Source organism: Erythrolamprus reginae, chromosome 5 (assembly GCF_031021105.1).
Source record: "Erythrolamprus reginae isolate rEryReg1 chromosome 5, rEryReg1.hap1, whole genome shotgun sequence".
Classification (NCBI taxonomy): Eukaryota; Metazoa; Chordata; class Lepidosauria; order Squamata; family Dipsadidae; genus Erythrolamprus; species Erythrolamprus reginae.
Window position 1 is genome coordinate 15084264 of NC_091954.1, and position 24587 is coordinate 15108850.

The 24587-nt window shown below is 41.9% G+C and overlaps 2 protein-coding genes across 4 annotated transcripts in view; one reads left to right on the forward strand and one right to left on the reverse strand.

Annotated features, from left to right (window-relative positions):
- Positions 1-13628, forward strand: part of GBF1 (golgi brefeldin A resistant guanine nucleotide exchange factor 1) — a 154114-nt gene extending 140486 nt beyond the window's left edge. For both annotated transcript variants that reach the window (XM_070752118.1, XM_070752119.1), the window contains exons 35-40: positions 689-819; positions 2859-2960; positions 5616-5729; positions 7461-7638; positions 10242-10379; positions 12499-13628. In XM_070752118.1, the coding sequence (XP_070608219.1) occupies positions 689-819; positions 2859-2960; positions 5616-5729; positions 7461-7638; positions 10242-10379; positions 12499-12749 (914 nt within the window). In that variant the 3' untranslated portion in view covers positions 12750-13628. The remainder of the gene's footprint in view (positions 1-688; positions 820-2858; positions 2961-5615; positions 5730-7460; positions 7639-10241; positions 10380-12498) is intronic.
- A 3602-nt stretch (positions 13629-17230) lies between these two features.
- The window catches only part of JMJD1C (jumonji domain containing 1C), a 213147-nt gene continuing 205790 nt past the window's right edge, over positions 17231-24587 (reverse strand). For both annotated transcript variants that reach the window (XM_070752116.1, XM_070752115.1), the window contains 2 exons: positions 20209-20340; positions 17231-18143 (listed from right to left, as the gene is read on the reverse strand). In XM_070752116.1, coding sequence (XP_070608217.1) covers positions 18054-18143; positions 20209-20340 — 222 coding nt within the window. In that variant the 3' untranslated portion in view covers positions 17231-18053. The remainder of the gene's footprint in view (positions 18144-20208; positions 20341-24587) is intronic.

Here is a 24587-nt window from a genome sequence, read left to right on the forward strand (position 1 = left end):
CGGCTGGAAAGTCCCTGGTGAGCTGCCCCGGCTGGTTCTTTTTCTCTCTCTCTCTCTTTTCTTTTTTTTCCCCCTCCACCCACCCAGCACTTCCTCTTCCGCCCTCGAGCCCAGTCTGGAAATCCCCGCCGCGTTGCGTTCCTTTCTTTGCTTGCGCTCGCTCGTTCGCACACTGCCGGGAGCTCTTTCTACAACCCCAAGCACACCGCCGCCGCCGCCAACCACTAAGCGCGCCTCCAAAGACTGCCTTCTCGGCACTGGCGAGGCAGGTTGAACGAGGGGATGGGCCTCCGCCGGAACTCAGTCCCCGCCCCACTCATCATTTGGGAGTCGCGCTGGAATTATTCTAGTGCTTGTTTGTGTGGTGAAATGATTCAAATGAAGCTTCTCTCTGAGCATGAGCTGAGCGCTTGTCCTGCCCTTCCAAACTTCTAAGTGCTGTATCTGTGCCAATGCTGACTTCAAAACCCGTGATGAAGTGAAGCCGCGGTAGGTGATGCGCGATATAGCGAGGGACTACTGTATTTGCTTTTACATTGATTCCTATGTCACGGAACGAATTAAGTTCTTAAGTAGAGGTACCACTGTACTTAGAAAGAGGTGAAAATGATAACTCCTTGTTGGATATAATGTTACTAAATAAGAGTAAATAAATAGTTCTTTTCACATCATTTTGTGTTCTGTTCAGGCATTGCTTGTTTGTGTTGTGATGCAAGACGACAAGTACGGATGCAGGCACTGACCTATCTGCAGCGGGCTCTTCTTGTGCATGATTTACAAGCTCTCGATGCTTTGGAGTGGGAATCCTGTTTCAATAAGGTATTGTATGACAGCTTTTCAAAGATAATAAGGATTTGATTCACTCTTATCACATGGTCTCAGAAATTTAGGTGAAAGACAACAATTAAGTTTAAAAAAAAACCCAAATTAAAACCCCAGAGGAGGAAGAGAAAGTAGGAAGTGAAGTGAGAGTAGAAGAAAGGAAAGAGAAAGAGAAGATGGATGGATGGATGGAAAGGGAGGAGAGAAGGAGCAACAAAGTAGGAAGAGGAGAGAAAGGTAGTGTTCTGCCTGGACCGGGTCGGATCAGAACAAAGAAGCACACGAGCAGGACAAGACAGATTAAGGCTTTTCATCCGTGCTGCTGGCATTCCCGGTCAAATTGCTGATGAGATAAGGAGACAAAAACTCCAGTCCAGAAGCCAAATCCAATTAAGGCATTTAATGTTTTTCCCCCCGTATCATTCAAACACAGACTTACAAGACTTCATGGTTTCTGCAGACGAATGCATCACTGGACGATGAACTTACATGAGTAAGAGCAGTTTGCCAGTAAAGTATACTGCTCAAAAAAATAAAGGGAACACTCAAATAACACATCCTAGATCTGAATGAATGAAATATTCTCATTGAATATTTCATTTGCACAACTATTCCATTTGCACAACAGCATGTGAAATTGACTGTTATCCAGTGTTGCTTCCTAAGTGGACGGTTTGATTTCACAGGTTTGAAGTTATATTCTATTTTTTAAGTGTTCCCTTTATTTTTTTGAGCAGTGTATTTCTGGAACCCCGGATCTGGGACATCCATCATTACAAACATTGATTCTCCACGCCCCTTTTCCCATGAGCCTGTCTTTTATACTGCCAGGGGCAGCAAGATGTACATAGAGATATTCATTGACTCAATCTACGTCTATTGAGATATTAGTGTCTTGTCTCTAGTTTTTCTAATTCTAGCATCTAAATTTGGGTTCTCAATGTCCCCATCGCCCCCAGACATTACCATTGCTGGGAGCTATACTGTCTCTGGTGGTCCCCCAGGTTCTAACTCCCTCTCACTCTCAAACTCAACTGGCAAAAACACTGGCCTAGGATACCCGGACGGACCCGGCTCATCCTCCTCAAAGCCGGTGACCAGCTGAGCCAGCTGTAGTCCACTCACAATAGGTAGAGGTCGGAAGTGCAAAAGACAGATTGGAGAAAATGAATGGACAATTGGTGCAAAATAGGATACTGGTTTATGATTGATTGATTTAAAATGTATGTATATATATATCATTGATTATCTCAAGGAATGTGTATATTGATGTATTGGTGGAGTTTGTGGAGAAAAATACCCCCCCCCCAAAAGTCCACCTATGCAAGTCCGAAGAGCTGTCTCTGACCGATTGAGGAACTTGCCTGCTCCTCTAGGGCAGTGTTTTTCAACCAGTGTGCCGCGGCACACTAGTGTGCCGTGAGACATGGTCAGGTATGCTGCGAAGCTCAGCAAGAGAGAGAGAGAGAAAGAAAGCAAGAGAGAAAGAGAGAGAGAGAAAGAAAGCAAGAGAGAGAGGGAGAAAGGCAGGGAAGGAGGGAGAGATAGAAAGAGAGCAAAAAAGAGAGGAAGGAAGGAAGAGAGAAAGAGGGATGGAGAGAGGGAAAGGAAGGAAGAGAAAGAGGGAGAGAAATAGATCGAAAGAGAGGAAAAGAGAGAGAAAAATTTTTGTCCAAACTTTTTTAGCCCCCCCCCCCCACTCCCCCTTCCCCGCTCAATATGCCCCATGATTTTGTATATGTAAAAAATGTGCCGCAGCTCAAAAAAGGTTGAAAATCACTGCTCTAGGGTGTGCCAGATACCTGTCCTTCTTCACTGTCCTTTTAGGACGGCTCCGGTCCTAAGATCCCTTGACAGTAGCTTGTCAGACTGGGTTTTCATGAAGCTCATCGGAGCTCACTATTTCCCAGCCTGTCTCGCCGTGACGTTTCCGGTTTCCCCTACCAGTACTTAACTCCTGATTTGCTTACAGCAAATTGCTACAGTATTAGAGTTTTTTTTCTTAACGGAACAAATTCCATTTCTTGGATCCATAGGTTCTATTTCCTTTGTTGACCAAACTTCTGGAAAATATTAGCCCGGCAGATATTGGAGGGATGGAAGAGACCAGAATGAGAGCTTCAACTCTACTCTCCAAGGTATAAGCTTCTCCTCTTTTCAGAAGATGATATCAGACTGAATTGTTATGGTTCTCATAATCGGTCCTGTTAAAGAAAAGAAAATGAAGGTTGGAGGCAGTTTCTAGAGTTTAACCTCATTCCAATGGAGACTGGACAACAGATTATGTCACCAAGGTGTTCCTACAAAAGCAAATTTGTTTATTTTTATCAGAGCACTTATGGGATTAGAAAACTGCCTCACAGCTTCCTTCGGGAGGCGATACAAGGTTTTTTATATACAGTGTTCCCTCGATTTTCGCGGGGGATGCGTTCCGAGACCGCCCGCGAAAGTCGAATTTCCGCGAAGTAGAGATGCGGAAGTAAATGCACCATTTTTGGCTATGGACAGTATCACAAGCCTTCCCTTAACACTTTAAACCCCTAAATTACTATTTCCCATTCCCTTAACAACCATTTACTCATCATTATTACTGGTATTCACCATTGAATAAGACACTTAGTAATCCTGATATTTATAAACATAATTATTAACAATTTTTTTTTGTTTGTTATTTATTTACAAAAATTATTAGTTTGGCGATGATGTATGATGTCATCGGCGGGAAAAACCATGGTATAAAAAACCCCGTGAAGTATTTTTTAATTAATCTTTTTTGAAAAACCGTGGTATAGGCCAGCGTTTCCCAACCGGTGTGCCGCGGCACACTAGTGTGCCGCGAGACACAGGCAGGTGTGCTGCAAAGCTCCCTGCCCGATCTGCCCCCTCTCCTCCGCCGCCGCCCCCTGCCTTGGGGCGCGACTTCTCTCGCGGCGGCTGCGACTGCAGCTTCAGCTCCTCGGGATGAAAGCGCTCCCAGCCCTCTCTCGCAGCCCCCTGGCTGGGAGCGCTTTCACTGCGAGAGAGGGCTTTCTCCATCTGTTTCGGGAATGCACGCTCCGCCCCTCTCTCGCTCTCGCCGCTCCCCTTTTCTCTCAGCCCTCCCTGGCTTCGCTTCTCAATCCCTCCCTCCTTCCGTCTTTCCTTCCCCTCAGCCGTTCTGTCTGGGGATCTCCCGCTCTTCCCTTCCCCACCTCCCAGGCTTTGCCTTTGCCACCCCCACCCTTTTTTGGTTGACGAGGCCGCTTTCCCTGGCTGCGCTCGGAACCGACAGGGCGCTGCTCTTTCTCTCTCTCTCTCTCCCATGAGGCGGGGGAAGGGGAAAAAAAGCAAAAAAAAACTTCTTGCAGAGTGCCCGCGCTCCTCCATTCAGCAGCGAGGGAGGGAAGTCAGAGGGCGAGGGAGCGAGCGAGCGCTCTTGTCCTCGGTGCCCTCTGCAGCCTGCCTTCCTTCTTCTTTGCCGCCGCTGAGGGACGGAGAGAAAGATAGAAAGGAAAGAAGGAGGGAGAAATAGAAAGGAAAGAGGGAGGGAGGAAAGAGGGAGGGAGAGATAGAAAGAAAAGAGATAGAAAGGAAAGAGGGAGGGAGGAAAGAGGGAGGGAGAGATAGAAAGGAAAGAGGGAGGGAGACAGAGTGAGAGAGAAAGAGAGACATAGCAAGAGAGAGAGAGAAAAAGAAAGAAAGAGATAGCAAGAGAGAGAGAGAAAGAGATAGCAAGAGAGAGAGAGAGAGAGAAAGAGATAGCAAGAGAGAGAGAGAGAAAGACATAGCAAGAGAGACAGAAAGAGAGAGAAAGAGAGAGAATGAGAGATAGCAAGAGAGGCAGAGAGAGAGCAAGGGAGAGAGAAAGAGAGCAAAAAAGAGAGGAAGAAAGAAAGAAAGAAAGAAAGAGGGAGAGAGAAAGAAGGAAAGGAAGGAAGAGAGAGAAAGAGGGAGGGAGAAATAGAGTGAAATGGAGGAAGATATTTTTTTTGTCCAAACTTTTATTTAGCCCCCCCCCCCCCGCGCGCCCCCCCTTCGCCCTCGTTCAGTGTTCCCCAGGATTTTGAAAATATGAATAATGTGCCGCGGCTCAAAAAAGGTTGGGAAACACTGGTATAGGCTATTCGAACCCGTGAAAATCGAGGGAACACTGTATATATAAGGATTCAGTATTCAGCTACAAACTTGTTATTTAAATATATATATTTAAGTATTTCTATCCTATTCTATTCTATTTCAGCTTTAAAAGGCTTAGTATGTTTTATGAGAAATAAAATTTTACTCCAGAATTTAAAATGAAAAACCGATTTGGGGGAGTCTTAATTTGATTCCTCATACATTTACTCTGAAAATTTTGTGCCACATTATTAATTGACACTCAGTTTGTTTTCATTTTGTAGTAAGAATAACAAACAGTGCACAATTTGTTTACCACTACTATTGGGAAAAAAAATTCATCATTTGTTTTTAATAGGAAAGTGAACATAAGAACAAGGGGACACAATCTGAAGTTAGTTGGGGGAAAGATCAAAGGCAACATGAGAAAATATTATTTTACTGAAAAAGTAGTAGATCCTTGGAACAAACTTCCAGCAGACGTGGTTGGTAAATCCACAGTAACTGAATTTAAACATGCCTGGGATAAACATATATCCATTGTAAGATAAAATACAGAAAATAGTATAAGGGCAGACTAGATGGACCATGAGGTCTTTTTCTGCCGTCAGTCTTCTATGTTTCTATTTTTAACATCACAATGGACAAGACATTCTTGCTGAATCCTAAACTAAATTCTCACTGTATTTTCTGCTTAGGTTTTCTTGCAACATTTGTCCCCACTCCTCTCTCTCCCAACATTTGCTGCTTTATGGCTGACAATATTGGATTTCATGGATAAATACATGCATGCTGGCTCCAGTGACTTGTTGGTAAGTAAGTGAAGGCTATCTTTAATTGTTAGTCGTTGCCTTTGCCAGGTTCAATTTTTTACTTCTCCAATTTCTGAATGGCATTTGAAGACTAAGGTTGGGAGAAGAAACATATAATCAAGATAATGCAGCCTTAATCAGACTAAGTACCACATTTATGTCTGGGAACCCATTCATAAAAATATTGGATTTGCGCATGCGTCAACTAGATAGATAGACGCATCTACAGAGAGCTCCCTAATGTGAATTAGGAAAAGTGAAAGTTAACCCCTGACAACCCTCTCTAGCTTGGTGGAAAGTGGATTGAGAGGAAGTGGATTGAACGGAGCTTTTGAAAACTTTACAAAAAAGAGACAAAAGGAGGAGCAAGCTGCAGTTTTAAACATGAGTAGGGGAAAAAAGTGAGAACAAAGAAAAGATGGCGTCTACTACGGAGCTGGAGGGAAAAATGGATTCATTGTTAACGGCAATAATAAATGTACTTTTAATTAACAAATTATTTAATTCATTTTGTCCCTTCCCTCCTTTCCCCTTCTGTAAACATACAGAATTACATATTACAGTACTTTCTGTTATTCTCAGCTAGATAACAAAAAGCTCACGTCTTCAATAAGCAGATTCATTCATTCAATAAATAATAATAATAATAATAATAATAATAATAATAATAATAATAATAATAATTTATTAGATTTGTATGCCGCCCCTCTCCGCAGACTCGAGTCATTAAAAACAGACAATTAGTATTGTACTAGGTACTGCTGCAGCTCTTTCCCATTTCCTAGCAACTCAAGCAACGTTGTAGGGTTAGCCGTAGAAAGATGCCAAGTTTTCTCTTGTTCTAAAATTCAGTTCCAAGTAGTAACATTTGCTTCTTGTTGTGTTTGGGCCTGGGCCAGCCGTTGCTCCCACAGATGGGAGAGACGCGGCACATGCGAAAGCCTGGCTGACAGCCAGGAAGATGTGGCAGCCAGCCAGGAAGATGTGGCAGCCAGCCAGGAGGACGAGGCCACTGGTACGCAGGATTCAGCAGACAGCCCAGGGGATTTCACATACAGTCCCTCAGAAAGTCTTTCGTCTCTGGGTTCTTCTGCAGATCAATATATTGATCTGCGTAGCCGAAGAGCTATGCAAAGAAGGGATCGCTTTAATGAGTATTACAAGTCATTATAGGAGCACCTGGGCTGGGTGTGGTTCTTATACTGAGGGCTGGGTGTGGTTCCCTTAATGAGGGCTAAAGGTATAAAAGGGAACAACGGCCCAAGGCAAACTGTGGCTGTTTATCTGTGTTATTTTGTGGTTCCTGCTCTGAAGTTTCTGTTCCGTGCCATTGGAGTTTTCAACCCAGCTTTTTCAGACAAGTGGGAGGTGAAAACTCTGGGACTTGCTGTTTGCTTCAAAGATTCAAAAGGACTCCTGAAACGTCTTTGCTCATTCCAGGTTGTCTTTGTTTTTTCCTGTGTTTTTGTATGCGGCTGAAGTAAGCCTTGCACTTTCATTGTTTTTGGACACTAAGAGCTGTTTTGAGTAACCTTTTTTTGTTTATTTAATACACGTTTACTGATTAGCAGAGCACGTGTGTGTTTGATTTCTTTTCCTTGGACTATTACGCATTGCCTGAGCTAGTCAGGCAGAACACTTGTCGTCAAAATTCAATGGCAATTTTGCAGGAGTTATAATTCAGCTTTCAGGAAGCTGCAGACTCATTGATAAATATGTTTTGCCTTCCAGCCAGAGGCTATCCCTGAATCACTGAAGAATATGCTGCTAGTAATGGACACAGCTGGGATATTCCATAATGCTGATTCACGAACAGGCTACTCAGACCTATGGGAAATCACCTGGGAGCGCATAGACTGCTTTTTGCCAAAACTACGAGATGAGCTCTTCAAACAGACAGTCATCCAAGGTATATATTCAGAAGTCCATATAGAGCCCTTGAGCCTCAGAATTATAGGGTCCTTTCTAGCCGTTAGAAAGAGTTGACATTAGAATGAGTTTCCAAAACTATTTGAGTTTTGAAAAGCTACAATCCAAGGCTGGAAATAACAATTTCCTTTTTATCAACTTTTTTTTATCAACTTCCTAAATTTAATTTGTTTTTATATATTTCATCTCTATCAAATTTCAACATCAAACATTAAAATACTAAACTAAAAGAGAATGGGAATAACAAAACAAAAATGACCAAAAGATATACAGTAGTACCTCTAGATACGAGCTGCTCCACATGTGAGTATTCCAAGTTACGAGCCACGACGGGAGCGAAATTTCTGTTCGACACCCGAGCTCAAATTCGGGATACGAGCTGAGCTTCCACTAGGTGGTGCAAGAATCCTTGCTTCTGGTTATCTCGGCGGGGAAAAACAAAGTCTAAAGGCATTCGTTCGAGATGCGAGTTGATCGACATACGAGCTCAGTTCTAGAACGAATTAAACTCGTATCTAGAGGTACTACTGGTATATCAAATAAATTTATAATAAAAATGACCCCCAACTTTTTTTAGTGCAAAGATTATAATAGAATCACCAGCGGTGGGCTACGAGACGGAATGCTAAATTGTGCTCACCGGCGCGGCTCATAAGTTCTTGCAGGGAGCCGCAGGTATGCCCGTGTTTCTGCATGCATGCGTGGAAGCAAAAACCCTTGCTTAAACATGGGCACATCTGCGGCTCTGTGCGCGATTTTGCTGCCTTCACAGGTGGAGCAGCAAAATTGCACTGGCCCACCGCTGGTGATTCTATTATAATCTTTGCACTAAAAAAGTTAGGGGTTATTTTTATTATAAATTTATTTGATGTATAACTTTTGGTCATTTTTGTTTTGGTTGAATGGTCCACGAATGCATTGGTCATTAAATGAGGATCACCTGTAGTTTAGTAGCTTATCTTATTAAATAATTATATTTAGTTATTAATAATATAATTTAATAATTATATAAAATTTACTTGATCATAGAAATCCAAGCTCTAGCTTTAAACAAGTTTTAATAAAGTACAGTGGTACCTCTACTTACGAGCTTAATTCGTTCCATGACCAGGTTCTTAAGTAGAAAAGTTTGTAAGAAGCAGCAATTTTTCCCATAGGAATCAGTGTAAAAGCAAATAATGCGTGTGATTGGGGAAACCACAGGGAGGGTGGAGGCCCTATTTCCTCCCAGGAGATTCCTAGAGAGGCCCCCCAGAGGCTTTTCCCTGGCTTTTCCGGCCCTGTTTCCTCCCAGGAGATTCCTAGAGAGATCGCACGGAGGCTTCTCCCTGCCTTTTCCGGTTACAGTTTCGGCGGCTCGGGTTTGTAATTGGAAAATGGTTCTTGAAAAAAGGCAAAAATATCTTGAACATCCGGTTCTTATCTAGAAAAGTTCGTAAGTAGAGGCCCTTGTAGGTAGACGTACCACTGTATATGTATTAGACCAGTGTTTTTCAACCAGTGCCGCAAGACATGGTCAGGTGTGCCGCGAAGCTCAGTTTCCGCGACCGGAAGCTGAGCTTCCTTCTTCAAGCGTTCTTTTTTGCGCCTTCCTTCTATGCGGCTTCCTTCTTTGTGCCTTCTTTTTCGCACCTTCTTCGCAGCAGGTGAGTTTTGGGGCCTGGTGGGAGGGCACCGGCAGCAGCAGCAGCACCGGGCAGTAGCCGGGGGGTAGTGGCTGCGAGTGGGCTCCAGGGTGGAGGCACCGGCACCACCCCGCTGGAGGTTCCCTGACCTTTGGGGCCCGGCGGAAGGGCACTGGCAGCAGGAGCGGAAGGGCGCCGGCAGCAGCGGCACCAGGCAGTAACTGGGTGGTGGTGGCTGCGAGTGGGAGCTCCAAGGCGGCGGCACCGACAGCGGCGGCTTAATGTGTTGCTGGACGCCGTACATGCTGGCGTTGCAGGGCTGGAGGTGCCAGCCCCGTGCTCATGCCCAACGCAGCGCCAGCATGTGCGGAGTCCAGCAACATGTCCAGCCACCACTTGCAGTCAACCACTCTGCCGCCACCCCACAGCTACTGCCCGATGCCGTTGTTGCTGGCATGGTGTACGAGAAAGAGAGATAGAAAGAGAGACAGAGAGAGAGAGAGAAAGCAAGAGACAAAAAGAGAGAAAAAGAAAGCAAGAGAGAGAGAGAGGAAGAGAGAGAAAGCGAGAGAGAAAGAAAGCAAGAGAGAGAAAGGGAGAAAGAAAGAAATAGAGAGGGAAGGAGGGAGATAGAAAGAGCAAAAGAGAGGAAGGGAGAAAGAAAGGGATGGAGAGAGAAAGAAAGAGGAAGGAAGGAAGAGAGAAAGAGGGATAGAAATAGAGCGAAAGGGAGGAAGAGAGAATTTTTTGTCCAAACTTTTTTTAACCCCCCCCCCCCAGCTCAATGTGCCCCACGATTTTGTACATGTAAAAAATGTGCCGCAGCTCAAAAAAGGTTGAAAATCACTGTATTAGACCATCTGTTTAATGGTTTGTTGTGCAGATACATAAGGGTGTAGCTGAGTGCAGCTTTATTTGAGGGATGTTTATAATACTGCTCCTCGCTGCTTTGATCTAGACCCAGTTTCTACCTTACCAGTAGAAGTACATCCACCAAAAGCACCAATATCTGCTCAGACACATTCCTCTGGAGAGGATTCCAGACCACCTACTCATTCAACATCATCTGAGAAGTCTGCAGATCTAGCAGCCAGTGGTAAGATTATATTTTCTACAAGATGAACTATGAATATAAGAACAGAATAGAAAAAGGAAAAAACTAATTAAAAATAATTTGCCTCCAATTGCTCATAATAATATAATCTCATAATAGAGAAATATGCAAAGGCAAGCAGGGATCATTTGTTTTATTCCTCAGTAATTTTTTTATCCTGGGTTTTTTTTTCTTAATTTGGTTTTTAAATAGGTGTTTAAGAAGCAAAATTCAAAGCTAAAATTCAGTGCATGAAAAACAGTTAAACCTTTAAAATCCTTTAAATTGAATCATCTGCCTGGTTTAGTTAAATTATTAAAGAACACAAATGGGTTTGAAGTTATGCCCAGATATAAGAATAATATATAAGAATGGATATACAGTATTGAAATCTATTTGCTGGGCCAGTGAGAACCATACAATTAAAGTGACATATACAAGTTGCTTATGCTAAATTAAAAAGTCCATCAGATGCAAAGAATGGCTAGACTGATAGGATTTAAATTTAAATGGAATAGAAAGAATGGCAAAGTCAAGGAAGATAGCTGTTATGAAGATGAGGTCAACAGGTGAAGATCGGTCATGAGGATTTAACAATTTTATGACCATCTTTAAACAGTCACTCTGATGATCAGCTGCAGCTCACAAATGCTTGTGCTTCTTAATAAAATACATTAGTGAGAAAAAGAGCCACCAGACTTCTGATTTTTGCCACTGTAGAGTGCCACCCCTCTGTTATAATATCTACAAATTTTACATGGAGATTGTACAAGAAAACCCCATTGCAGAGATGAACACTCAAATTCTCAGAACAAATTGGGTGAAATTTGGGGAAAGTGATAGAGTCTAATGTCATGTAAAAACGAAGAATCAAAATATTATGAAATTTGAAAGAAATTCTATGACTGGGTCGATACAAGAAAAAAAATGGTAATAAATAAACCAGATGTTCCCAAAATCAATCCGAGACACAAAATTAAGATCAAATCAATCTGACTTTAGATTAATTGAATGATAGAACAAATGTTCGACAACCGCTGATGCCATAAGCTGTGTATTGATATTGGAAATGGCTCTGGGTTGGGCCGAGAGGCAAAAAAGGAGCTGCAATGTTCCTTCAATATACCAGGGTGATTCAACACAAAATGTAACCCTTCCCTGGTACAGAGCTGAAAGGATTGGATACTGTAGCCTAGAGGATAATTCTCTGCCTTATAAGGCAAAGGTTGCAGGTTCAAGTCCCAGTGGGTATGGCTAGCTGATGAGGCCAAAATAAGGCTGAAATAGATCTATCCTAGTCTCCCTTAATTTTCAAATTCACACTTGTCATCTTCAGGCTGGTGTTTCTGTCCTTGTTCTAGGGCGAACACAGCGAGACCTGAGCTGCTTTCCTTCTATAAATACTGGTGGCTGGGTGTGGTTTGATGGCTCAGCAATTGCCTGCTGTGTAGAAACTTCCTGGTGAGTCAGTGGGGTAACATCGAGATAGAAAAACATCCCCGAAATATGAACAAGCGGGATGATACCTCCCGCCTACCAGACATCTGGAAACCAGCTCTCAAATGTATCCCAGCCATAGAAACTGAAATCAGACTCAGAACACACATTGCAAAACAATCAAGTAGCCTGCAAGCTCCAACTACTCAGGATATCATGCCTAATCTACAACCATTAACTAATCAGCATACCTCAGCTACATCAACGACCCCAGGTGTTACCCCACTGACTCACCAGGAAGTTTCTACACAGCAGGCAATTGCTGAGCCATCAAACCACATCCAGCCACCAGTATTTATAGAAGGAAGGTAGCTCAGGTCTCGCAGTGTTCGCCCTAGAACAAGGACAGAAACACCAGCCTGAAGGTGACGAGTGGCACCTCGTCGAAACGTCGCCAGAAATTTCCAAATCCTACACGGGAAGAAACCCAAATATACCAAGACCATCATATATATATGTATATATATATATATAAGAACTGTGTGGCTAACAGATCAACGGGGAGGGAGGGGGAATTAGGGGCAGCTCTGTATATATTGTGGAATGATACATCTTTTTAATCTTTGTATTATAATAAAAAATTATTTTTTAAAAAAATGAAAAGTCTGTTATTTTCCCCCTGCAGATTCTGAGAATAGCTACATTTCCAGTCACTTTGGATCCCCTGGGAAGATGAACCTGGCTACAGATATTCTTCCAGCAGTGGCACAGCAGCCTCTTATTCTTCAACCACTAGCCTCCCCTTTACAAGTGGGAGTGCCCCCTTTGTCGCTACCGATCATTCTGAACCCAGCTCTCATAGAGGCAACCTCCCCTGTACCTCTTTTGGCTACCCAGCACTCTACTGACTCCATCACAATTTCTGAAATAAATTAAAGAAAAAGGAAATGGCTAAAGGAACGATGGATTCTGATCATGCTATGTCCAACCGAAGTTACGCTTGCTCTAGAGAAGGCCCTAAGCAAAAAGAGTAGCCTCCCAAAGTAAACATCCTAAGGTGACAATCTTCCAAGCTCCTCCTTGCTTTAAAATTAAAATTCTCAGTAGGGGCCTGCTTTGATTCCTTTCAGAGTGGAGCAAGGAGGCCAGATACTGTTAGACTGGAGCAAAGAAATCCCGATCTTTCTGTGTAAGTACTTTGCTTCACTGTCAGCATTCCTTGTACAGGTTTACTTTAGGGCCATTCTTTCAGGGATCTAGGCTTGTATTCTGCCGGAAGGAAGGGTTACTGAACATTTAAAACTGTGGAAAAGCTGCATCTAAAATAAAAGAAAGAAAATAACGGTGTCAGACTGCTGTGTAAGCTTCATTAGGGTCAGCATAGGTGGGGCGCTTCTATTTTTTTATTTTTAAATCGTTGAGTGTCTTGTCTTGCAGGCATTCCAATCTAGAATTTGCTACTTTCAGTCAAAAGGTACTAATGTCCCTTTTGACTGGGCAATAGGCAAAAAAAACAACCCCTACTGTATCCCCCCTTCAGGAATGGACTGCAAAATGTTTCTTTCCATCTTTTTTGCAGTCTTTCACTTAAGGAAGGCTGTTTCTGTCCTGCAGGAGCCCAGAAATAAAATGTGTTTCAAGTAGGCTCTCACCAGGCAAAAATTCTTTACAGAATCCCACTGGCCAATGTTTACTGGCAAACAGGTGATCATGTGTGAGTGTGCATATGGATTTGGGTGTGTGTGTGAGTATGTGAGTGTGTGTGTGGAGTTAATTGACTTTTTAAGATGAAATAAAAATTGCCTGTAAATGAAATGCGGCGTAGATGTTTATTTTCTTTACATTTCAGATATGTTGCCTTTTTAATCTAGAATGTTTTGGAAAATTAGCGAGTGTCACTGTTGAACTATAAAGAATCTTTTTGAAACAAGAGTGGTGTGTGTATGTGTGTGAGCGAGCATGATTGAATGGCAACTTCCTGGAGTAGTCCCTGCAGTTTTCTTTGGGAGATTTTGGAAGTGGTTTGCCCTGGGCTGCTTGAGAGGGCGTGACTCGCCCAGGGTCACCCAGCCAGCTTTGTGCCTAAGGAGGGATTGGAACTCATTGTTTCCCAGTTTCTAATGTGGTGCCTTAGTCACTACACCAAACTGGATCTCTAGTGCAGTGTTTTTCAACCAGTATGCCGCGGTACACTAGTGTGCCGCGAGACATGGTCAGGTGTGCCGTGAAGCTCAGAGAGAAAGAAAGCAAGAGAGAGAGAAAGGAAGAGAGAAAGAGCGAGAGAGAAAGAAAGCAAGAGAGAGAGAGAAAGAGAACAAGAGAAAGAGAGAGAAAGAAAGAGAGGGAAGGAGAGAGAGAGAAAGACATAGAGGTGGGGTAGGGTAGGAGAGAGAAAGCAAAAAAGAGAGGAAGGAAGGAAGAGAAAGAAAGGGAGGAAGAAAGAGGAAGGATGGGAGAGAGAGCAAGGGAGAAAGAAATAGAGCGAAGGGGAGGAAGAGAGAGAGAATTTTTTTGTCCAAACTTTTTTTAGCGCCCCCCCCCCCCCCCCCGCTCAATGTGCCCCAGGGTTTCGTAAATGTACAAAATGTGCCGCCGGCTCAAAAAAGGTTGAAAATCACTGCTCTAGTGGACATAGTCCTACTGTCACACATTCTCCTGGGTCATAGTTAAGTTCAAGAAAAAATACAGACCTTAGGCTAAAAATATAATTGGGTAATTGCATCTTACAAAGTTCAGTGTGTCTATATTTCATGTCTATGTTTTTTTGTCATTCTTGAGTAGACTAAGAATGAAACCTGCCTTTTTGACCCCCAAGAAGCAAAGAATATAAAGGCAATGTTTATTACAGTGGAACTGAGAGTCCTTATTTTTGGAGTATAAGACGCACCTTTTTCTTCCCTAAGGGAATAAAATGGTTTATGAACGATAAGAAACAGCCAAGGACTATACAAAATCTATGGAGCACATTAAAAACATACACAAGAGGAATAATGATAGCATATATGGCAAAGAAGAGTAAGGGCAAAAGGGAGGAATAGAATAAAAGACATCAAACATTTAGAATACAACTTACAACAAGATCCAAAACATGATAAAACATATAAACTATTAATGGAAACTAGACACGAAATAAATGTAATAAAACAACAGGAATACATTAATGACATTAAACTAGGCAAACAAACATTTTTGAAACAGCTAATAAACCCAGCAGATGGTTGGCTCACAAAATTAAAGAGGAAAAAAATAATAGGATAACCTATCAGCTATTAGATAAAGCAGAAAAGGCACAACTCTGAGGAAGGAATAAAAGAAATACTCTTAGAATATTACAGAGAATTGTATAAACAAGAACCAACCAAAATAGATAAAACAACTAAATATCTAAAGAAAATAAACATACCACAAATAGAGGACCAGGATAAGGAGATGCTAAATAGAGAGATCACTCTACAAGAGATTCAAAATGCTTTGAAGAAACAAAATAGCAACGTCACCAGGTCCAGACGAATTTCTAGAGGAATATTATAAATATATATATATATACCTGAAAATATCTTAATGGAACTGCACAATGATGTACTGTATTTACTGGAGCCAAAATACCCGACATGTGGAGCGAAGCATACTTGACTACAATTATGAAAGAAGGTGCCAAGAAAATTATGACAATTATGGCAAAAAGAATTTTTAAAATATTGAAATTATCAATTCGGACCAAAATGGATTTTTACCAATGAGACGGATAAAATATAATACAGGGTACAAGAACTGTTTTGAATTTGATGCCCAATTTTAGTTCTTTAATTACTCCTAATAAATATTGCCAGTTAACCCTATCAAAAGCTTTTGATAAGAACTGTTTTGGATATATGAGAATATTATGAATCGCATCCAGGAAGGGAGGTAACTTTTGTCTTCCTGGGTGCACAAAAAGCATTCGAGCTTAGTGCTGTGTCGAGATGGCATCCCTTGTGCTCCGGTTGGGGGATGCCGAATCCCCGCTGTTTGGGGGGGGGGACCGATTCCTGTTGGGATCGCCCCGGAATCTCCCTGGAGGAAAGGTGAAGAAGGGCTCCTGGTCACCCGCTGTTTTTAGGGTCGGCATACCTCATGGTGGGCTGGTTTCTGACCTCAGCCGCCAGTGGAGCGAAACGACCTCGGTCGTCATAGTCGCGGTGACTACACACTAGAAAGAGAGAAATAAAAGCATCGGCAGTCATCTGGAAGGAGAAGAAACATAAGTTCTTGTGCTGGAGGTTGAGGAGAAAGAATTTGGAAGAAAGGGTGAGCTATTATGGTGGAGGGAAACCTTGATACAGAATTTATAAATTTTTCTTTGGAAGTTGAACTAAAGCAGAAGTGTGCAAGGGGCTGTGGACTGTTTAACTAGCATTAAATGGATTTTAAAAACTAACTAAACTCCAAGAACTATATAATTTTCTTTGCATTTGGAAGTTTGAAGCTAAAATTTTATTTTTTGAGACTATTAGAATTTAAATTCAAAAGTTTCTAAAAGAAGTTAAAAGAATCAAAAGCAATTCTTTATCTTTTAATACTGCTTGATTTAACATCCATCTCTTTTTTCCCTTTGGTCTTTCCATTTTATTTTTATTGGATTATGATCTGCCCATATGTTTATTTCAATTTCTATCTCTTGTACATTTGCTCTTAATTCTGGTGTCAGCTCTATCATATCAATTCTTGACCATGATTGATGTCTATCTCTGCAGATTATTAGCATTGATTACTATTTGCACTTTTATTAACATGATTAATTTTATAATTTAAAAATGACATAGACTTAAATATCTCAACTCAATTTGAAAATAAGAGCTAGAACATGTTAAAGTGTTTAGATACTGAACCACAACAACTAGTTTACATTTATATTCCAGTAATGTTACATGCATTTCAAACACAAGCTCTAATTTACATATATTTATTCAGACAGAATGGAAGAATTACTTAATTACAGTATGAACATAAAATTTATTTAAGTATTTAAAATATGATATATATTAAGGGGAGCAAAATAGAAGCATACGAAGAATGTTATTTATCTTATTTCCTAGTCGAAGTGTTTGGAATTTGTTTTTTAGATATCTACCAATTGCAGTTTTTAAAACTGATTTTAAACTAGCATTTTTTCTATAGTCGAGCTATAGTTAAAGATAATACATAATAAGAAATAATTTAATTATGTTTATTCCTCATTAGTTAAACTTTCTTTGAATTGTGTTTTTACACTTTCACAGGAACTCTGGAGAGGGAAAAAAGACTGACATTAAATGAAAAATCATTACACAATCACCATTACAAAGACACACTTGCAGCCATTGTGAATGACTGCTCAAGCACGCACTTCTTTCACAAATGTGCCATAGAATGTGAAAAACACACAATAACAACAGGGCTTGATAAAGTCCTTTTAATGGAAAATGTAAAACCCCTTTCAACTTTTGATGTACAAAGCATGTTTAACACTTGCACTTTTAACAAATTAAAGCAAGCCAATGTTTTAAAAAAATACATTATTGAATGTATATATGTATATATTTACATAGCTATTAACCTTTATATTTAGCTTTAAAAGTTCACATAAATTTTACCAAAATGAGACAAAATTTTAAATAAATTACACATTTTTGAAAATGTTTAATTGTACACTGAGTAGCTTCAATAAAATACTGAAGTGTCTGTAGCATATATTTCATATATTTTTATGATACAAAGTTTACAGTTATTTGGCAGTAATTTTCAGATCATGACATGACTGCTGTGCGGATTCGGCAATATCTCAATTGCAGGCAATAGCTGGTGTTTGTATCCTACTCTCACAGTTAACTGTCTCAATGCAGTGAAAAATATCCAAGTTATTTTAAACAAACTGTACAAATCACATTTACATTTGATCAACAATAGAGCATAGAATTCTGTAGTTTTTTCCCCCAAAAATAAATACATCTTAAACATTTGACAGTTTGAAAAATGCATTTACACTATAATACATAACAGCTCAGTGCTGTTTAGAGTTTCCTATTTCAAAAAAGCTCAAATGAAATTCAAAAGCACTGAAAGAAGAGCCTGTTGTGTTGCCGTGTCAGTAGCAAGTAAATATAAGAAACATATTTTCTTGGCACTGATATTTTGTGCAGCTTATGTTAGTGAAGACACTCTTTATCGTAAAGAAAAATACGATTTGTTTTCTTCTGAGTTCAAGGAAGGAATCCGTACGTTTTAGTTTTCTTCAATATCTTCAACTTCATGTTCATGAGTTTTCAAAGCTCTTACCATTTCCTTAACTGCATGGCATAATATATTTTTTATCTGTAAGAAAATCAAGGAAGAAATGAAAAAAAAAAAGACAGCGAAGGGAAGAGATGGGCTGGTTTATATAAATTCCTCAACTGCTTCTGTGCTGTTCTCACTAGGTACAACCATGACTTCCTCTCGCTCTGTATGGACTATTAGAGGCCAGGAAAGAAATGGTCCATGCACACAACATACCATACATAAACAATATAGGCCTGGGGAAGTTATCTCAGTTCCCCCATGCCTGACGGCAGAGGTGGGTTTTAAGGAGCTTACGAAAGGCGAGGAGGGTGGGGGCAATTCTAATCTCTGGGGGGAGTTGGTTCCAGAGGGCCGAGGCCGCCACAGAGAAGGCTCTTCCCCTGGGCCCCGCCAAATGACATTGTTTAGTTGACGGGACCCGGAGAAGGCCCACTCTGTGGGACCTAACTGGTCGCTGGGATTCGTGCAGCAGAGGGTGGTCCCTGAGATAATCTGGTCCGGTGCCATGAAGGGCTTTATAGGTCACAACCAACACTTTGAATTGTGACCGGAAACTGATCGGCAACCAATGCAGACTGTGGAGTGTTGGTGTAACATGGGCATATTTGGGGAAGCCCATGATTGCTCTCGCAGCTGCATTCTGCACGATCTGAAGTTTCCGAACACTTTTCAAAGGTAGCCTCATGTAGAGAGCGTTACAGTAGTCGAGCCTCGAGGTGATGAGGCCATGAGTGACTGTGAGCAGTGAGTCCCGGTCCAGATAGGGTCGCAACTGGTGCACCAGGCGAACCTGGGCAAACGCCCCCCTCGCCACAGCCAAAAGATATTTCTCTAATGTGAGCTGTGGATCGAGGAGGACGCCCAAGTTGCGGACCCTCTCTGAGGGGGGCAATGACTTCTCCCCAGGGTGATGGACGGACAGATAGAATTGTCCTTGGGAGGCAAAACCCACAGCCACTCCTTATAAAGGCTGAGTTTGAGTCTGTTATGCAATGATGGCGAACCTTTTTCCCCTCGGGTGCCGAAAGCCTGTGTGTGTGTGTGTGTGCTATCATGCAGGCACAAGTGCCCACACCCACAATTCAGTGCCTGGGGATGGGAAAAATGGCTTCCCCTGCCCCCAACAGAGGCCATCTGAAGGCCTGAAACAGCCCATTTCCCAAACTGGTAGGCCCATTTCCCCCCTCTCCAGGCTCCAGAGGCAAAAACAGCCGTCCCGAGTCTACGGAGAGGGGTGGAATACAAATCTAATAAATAAATAAATAAATGAAATTAAATTTCCCTCCCCCATCCCCCTGGAGACTCTCCGGAAGCCAGAAACGCCCTACTAGAGCATCCTGGGGAGTTGAAAATCAGCTGATTTGCACACACATGCATATTGGAGCTGAGCTCATGTGCCAGCAAATATGGCTCGCTGTGCCACTGGTGGCACCCATGCCATAGGTTCGCCGTCACTGCTATAATGGCATTGGAAAAAAGTGACTTATGACCTGTTCTCGCACTTAGCAATCATCGCAGTAGTCGCACGACCATAGTTCAGATGCTTGGCAAACTGACATGTATTTAACAAAGTTACAGCATCCTGTCATTTGCAACCTTCCTAGACAGCTTCGGACAATCAAAGCTTAATACGCGAGTGATTCACTTAAACAACAATGGCATAAAAAAGATTGTAATATCAGCATGATTGAGTTAACTGTCCTGCTTAGCAATGGAAATTCTGGTCCCAATTTTAAGTCAGAGTTACCTGTACAAGCAATATAGAGGTATGCCTGGTGTAATCTCAGATTCAAAGGGAGTACAGTAGTACCTCTAGATACGAGCTGCTCCACATGCGAGTATTCCAAGTTACGAGCCAAGACGCGAGCAAAATTTCTGTTCGACACCCGAGCTCAAATTCGGGATACGAGCCAAGCGTCCACTAGGTGGTGCTGTTTCCAGTTATCTTGGCGCGAAACGCCAAATCTAAATGCATTCATTCGAGATGCGAATTGATCGACATACAAGCTCGGCTCTGGCACGAATTAAACTCGTATGTCGAGGTACCACTGTATTAGAGAAGGGCAACATTTCACCAGAAACTGAATTCGTTGGTTACCTGCAGCTTATCATCATAGTTGATTTCTTCCTTTGAGAGCCTAAGTTCTTGTGTTAAATGAAAAGCTTGTCTAATATGTTCTGGGGATACAAAGTCTTCCGTCACTTGAATACAGCTATGAAAATTTTGCACCTGAGCAAAAAAGGAAAAAAAAAAACAATTATTGTTGGAAAGTTTATACAGTGATACCTTGTCTTACAAACTTAACTGGTTCCGGGACAAGGTTCTTAAGGTGAAAAGTTTGTAAGACGAAACCATGTTTCCCATAGAAATCAATGGAAAAGCGATTAATGCATGCAAACCTCAAATTCACCCCTTTTGCCAACCGAAGCGCCCGTTTTTGCGCTGCTGGGATTTCCCTGAGGCTCCCCTCCATGGGAAACCCCACCTCCGGACCTCTGTGTTTTTGCAATGCTGCGATTTCACTCGTTGGGAAACCCCACCTCTGGACTTCCGTTGCCAGCAAAGCGCCCGTTTTTGTGCTGCTGGGACTCCCCTACTGGGATTCCCCTGCAGCATCACAAAAACATGGAAGTCCAGAGGTGGGGTTTCCCACACAGGGGAGCCTCAGGGGAATCCCAGCAGTGCAAAAACGGGTGTTTTGCTGGCAACGGAAGTCCGGAGGCGGAGCATCCCAGCGGCAGCGGGGTTTATAAGGCGAAAATAGTTTGTAAGAAGAGGCAAAAAAAATCTTAAACCCCGGGTTTGTATCTCGAAAAGTTTGTATGATGAGGCATTTGTAAGACGAGGTATCACTGTATACTGTATTTTTTGGAGTATAAGCAGGGGTGGGCTACTGCCTGGACTGGGTGGGGGGAACGCAGTGGGGTAGCGAAAATGGAGCTCCACCCCAGAGCACCCAACTTGCACTGAAAGATGTTGAAAGAAAATGCAGTGCGTCCTGCATAAGCCACACCCACAGTGTGGCGGTAAACATTTTGGTATAGCCCTTCACTGAATATAAGACACTTCCCCTCATCAAAAGAGGATGAAAATTTGGGTGCTTCTTATACTTCAAGTGTAGCTTTTTTGAAAGCTTTTTTCAGTCCCAATGAGGCGCTTGGGAGTGAAGTGATCTTCTGCGCTTTGCCTGCTTTTCTCGTTGTTTCTTCTACAATCAGCTGTGCTTTAGAAGCTGTTTTTTTATCCCCAAGTAGGGGATAAAAAGTGCACCTGCATGCTGAACTAGACTGGGGGGGGGGGGGTGCTAGCCAGATGAATTACCTGGTTGGCAGGGTTTTTTTTTCTACTTTCCTCCTCAAAAACTAAGGAGCATTTTATATTCGGAAAAATTCAGTAAGTTGATTGAAAAGGAAATATAATACAGTGATCCCTCGATTAGTGCGGTCTCGATTAGTGCGAAACGATATACCACGGTTTTTCAAAAAATATTAATTAAAAAATACTCCACGGTTTTTTTTGCTATACCACGGTTTTTCCCACCCGATGACGTCATACGTCATCACCAAGAGTCACTTCTCTGTCTCTTTCTCTTCTGTCATTCTCTGCTTCAATCATTTTCTCATTTCTCTTTTTTTCTCCCCTTTTTTCTATCATTTCTCTCTCTCTTCCTTCCACTCCTCTCTCTCTCTTTCTTCCTCTCTCACTCTCTTCCTTCCTTTCTCATCTTTCTTTCTCTCTCTCTTTCTCTATCTTGCTTCTTCCTCTCACGCTCTCTTCCTCCCTCTCTCATCTCTTTCTTTCCTTCTCTCTCTTTCTCTATCTCTCCCCCTCTTGCTCTCGAGCGGCGAGCGAGCGAGCGGCCGGGTGGGTGAACGGGTGAGCGGCGAGCGAGTGAGGGGCCGGGCGGGTGAACGGGCGAGCGAGCGGCCGGGCGGGCGGGTGAACGGCGGGCGGGCAGGTGTTGGAGGGGTGGGGGCAGCCGACATTCAAAGCAATCTTTGTCGGCTTCTGCACTTTCGTTGCTCCCCGGCTCCACCATCTGCGCATGCGCGGTCATGGAAAAAGGGCGCGCATGCGCAGATGGTGTTTTTACTTCCGCACCACTATACCGCGGAAAATCGATTAGTGCAGGAGGTCTTGGAACGTAACCCCCGCACTAATCGAGGGATCACTGTACATTTATATTATAGATATAGATAGATTAGATTAGATTTATTGGATTTATATGCCGCCCCTCTCCGCAGACTCGGTGCGGCTCACAATGGTGAAGAACAATACATAGTAACAAATCTAATATTTAAAAATTTAGGTTACAGTTTTAGATGGAAAAGTCTAAAAAAAGAAATCCCAATATATAAAAAACAACACACAATTGAATCATACGCAAAAACTACATGGGCAAGGGGGAGATGTTTCAATTCCTGACGACAGGCGGGTTTTAAGAAGTTTACGAAAGACAAGGAGGATGGGGGCAATCCTGATCTCTGGGGGGAGCTGGTTCCAGAGGGTCGGAGCCACCACAGAGAAGGCTCTTCCCCTGGGTCCCGCCAGACGACATTGTTTAGTCGACGGGACCCGGAGAAGGCCAACTCTGTGGGACCTAACCGGTCGCTGGGATTTGTGCGGCAAAAGGGGGTCTCGCAGATATCCTGGTCCGATGCCATGACGGACTTCTGGCACAAAATTTACAGATAGATATGCTTCCATAAATCTGTTATATGCTGTAATTTATTTCCATTTTTATATTAAGCAAATATATTTCTTTGGTCAACCAATTGTAATAAAATTTAACTGACAAAACCAAACAAAACATCTTGTAATATAGAATAAATAGATTTTATTTAGCAGTATAATGGCTGAATGAAAGCTGTACAGGAAATACATCATAGTAAAGACACCAGCTTTAAAAATAGCACACAATTCAGATTGCGAGAGATCAGAATTTCTATCTTTAAAGATGTATTTCTTTAAAAAAAGGAATTTAAACTTTATTCTGTAATATATAGAGAAAGAACGGGGATCAAACCCAGGCCAGATTGATGCACAGTATCAGAGAATTTCCAACATATGGTCCTTATTTTTTAGGCACCCTACCTACCACCATGGGCTAAATTTGGTGGTGAAAGATGAGGTCCTTTTCTGAACAAGATCGACTGCTGATGGATCCAACAACGTCACCCTCTAGCATAGGGGTCTCCAATCATGGCAACCTTTAAGACATGTGGCCTTCAACTCCTAGAGTTCTTAAGCCAGCAAAGCGGAGTTGAAGTCCATAACTTAAAAGTTGCCAAGGTTGAAGACCCCTGCTCTAGCAGATATCTATAGGTTCTGGTAACCGTTTTCCTCTCAGAGGAAATAACTGAAGAAGGATGGAAAGAGTTTAACCTTTTTCATCACCAATTCTGCTGGAATTTTCAGAAAGTAAAATTTGGCAAAATTAAAGAAAAACCAACAACTATATTTATATGGAAATCCCTTAAGAATATTTTGCTGAAAAAGGATAAAAAATAATTTGTGATTACAGTGTTCCCTCGATTTTCGTGGGGGATGCGTTCCGAGACCGCCCGCAAAAGTCAAATTTCCGCGAAGTAGAGATGCGGAAGTAAATACACTATTTTTGGCTATGAACAGTATCACAAACCTTCCCTTAACACTTTAAACCCCTAAAGTGCAATTTCTCATTCCCTTAGCAACCATTTAGATCATTACTCACCATGTTTATTTATTAAAATTTATTTAAAAAAATATTTATTAAAGGCAGATGACAGTTTGGCGATGACATATGACATCATCAGGCAGGAAAAACCGTGGTATAGGGAAAAAGCCCGCAAAGTATTTTTTAATTAATATTTTTGAAAAACCGTGGTATAGACTTTTCGCGAAGTTCGAACCCACGAAAATCGAGGGAACACTGTAATGGGTTTGAAGATTAAAAAGGATATCTTATGGAAAGAAGAAAATTATGATGTAATCTTAGAGAGGGGGGTAAAATATAAATGCATTTATTTTCCTTTCAAATTAGAAGCTTGTCAGAACCACCACTTAATTTATCCTTAGCTTAATGTTACATCAAAAAACCTTAAATGCCTAATGCATTAAAATATTCTGAACAATCAAACCGAAAACTTATTGATGTTTGGCCAAGTCAGTGAAATCCTAGAACAGGATTTAATAACATCAACATCAATAGCACTTAAAAGTCTGTGGAAATTATCTTGTCATCCAGGTCATGGTTGTCCCAAATGTGCTATTTCAGGAGGCAACTGGACGTTGTTTTCTCTTTGAACAAAGTACCTTTCGGACAACCGTGACCTGGATGACTGAGAATCTCCATAGACTTTTAGCCATGCACTTTGGGATGATCACCCTTCAAAGGGTGTGAAGGTATGAATGGATTTCCCAAAAATTGCTACAGGAAGAAGTTTGCACCACTCAGATGTTCCTGAGGACACTGCCAAATCTCCAAGTACTTCAAC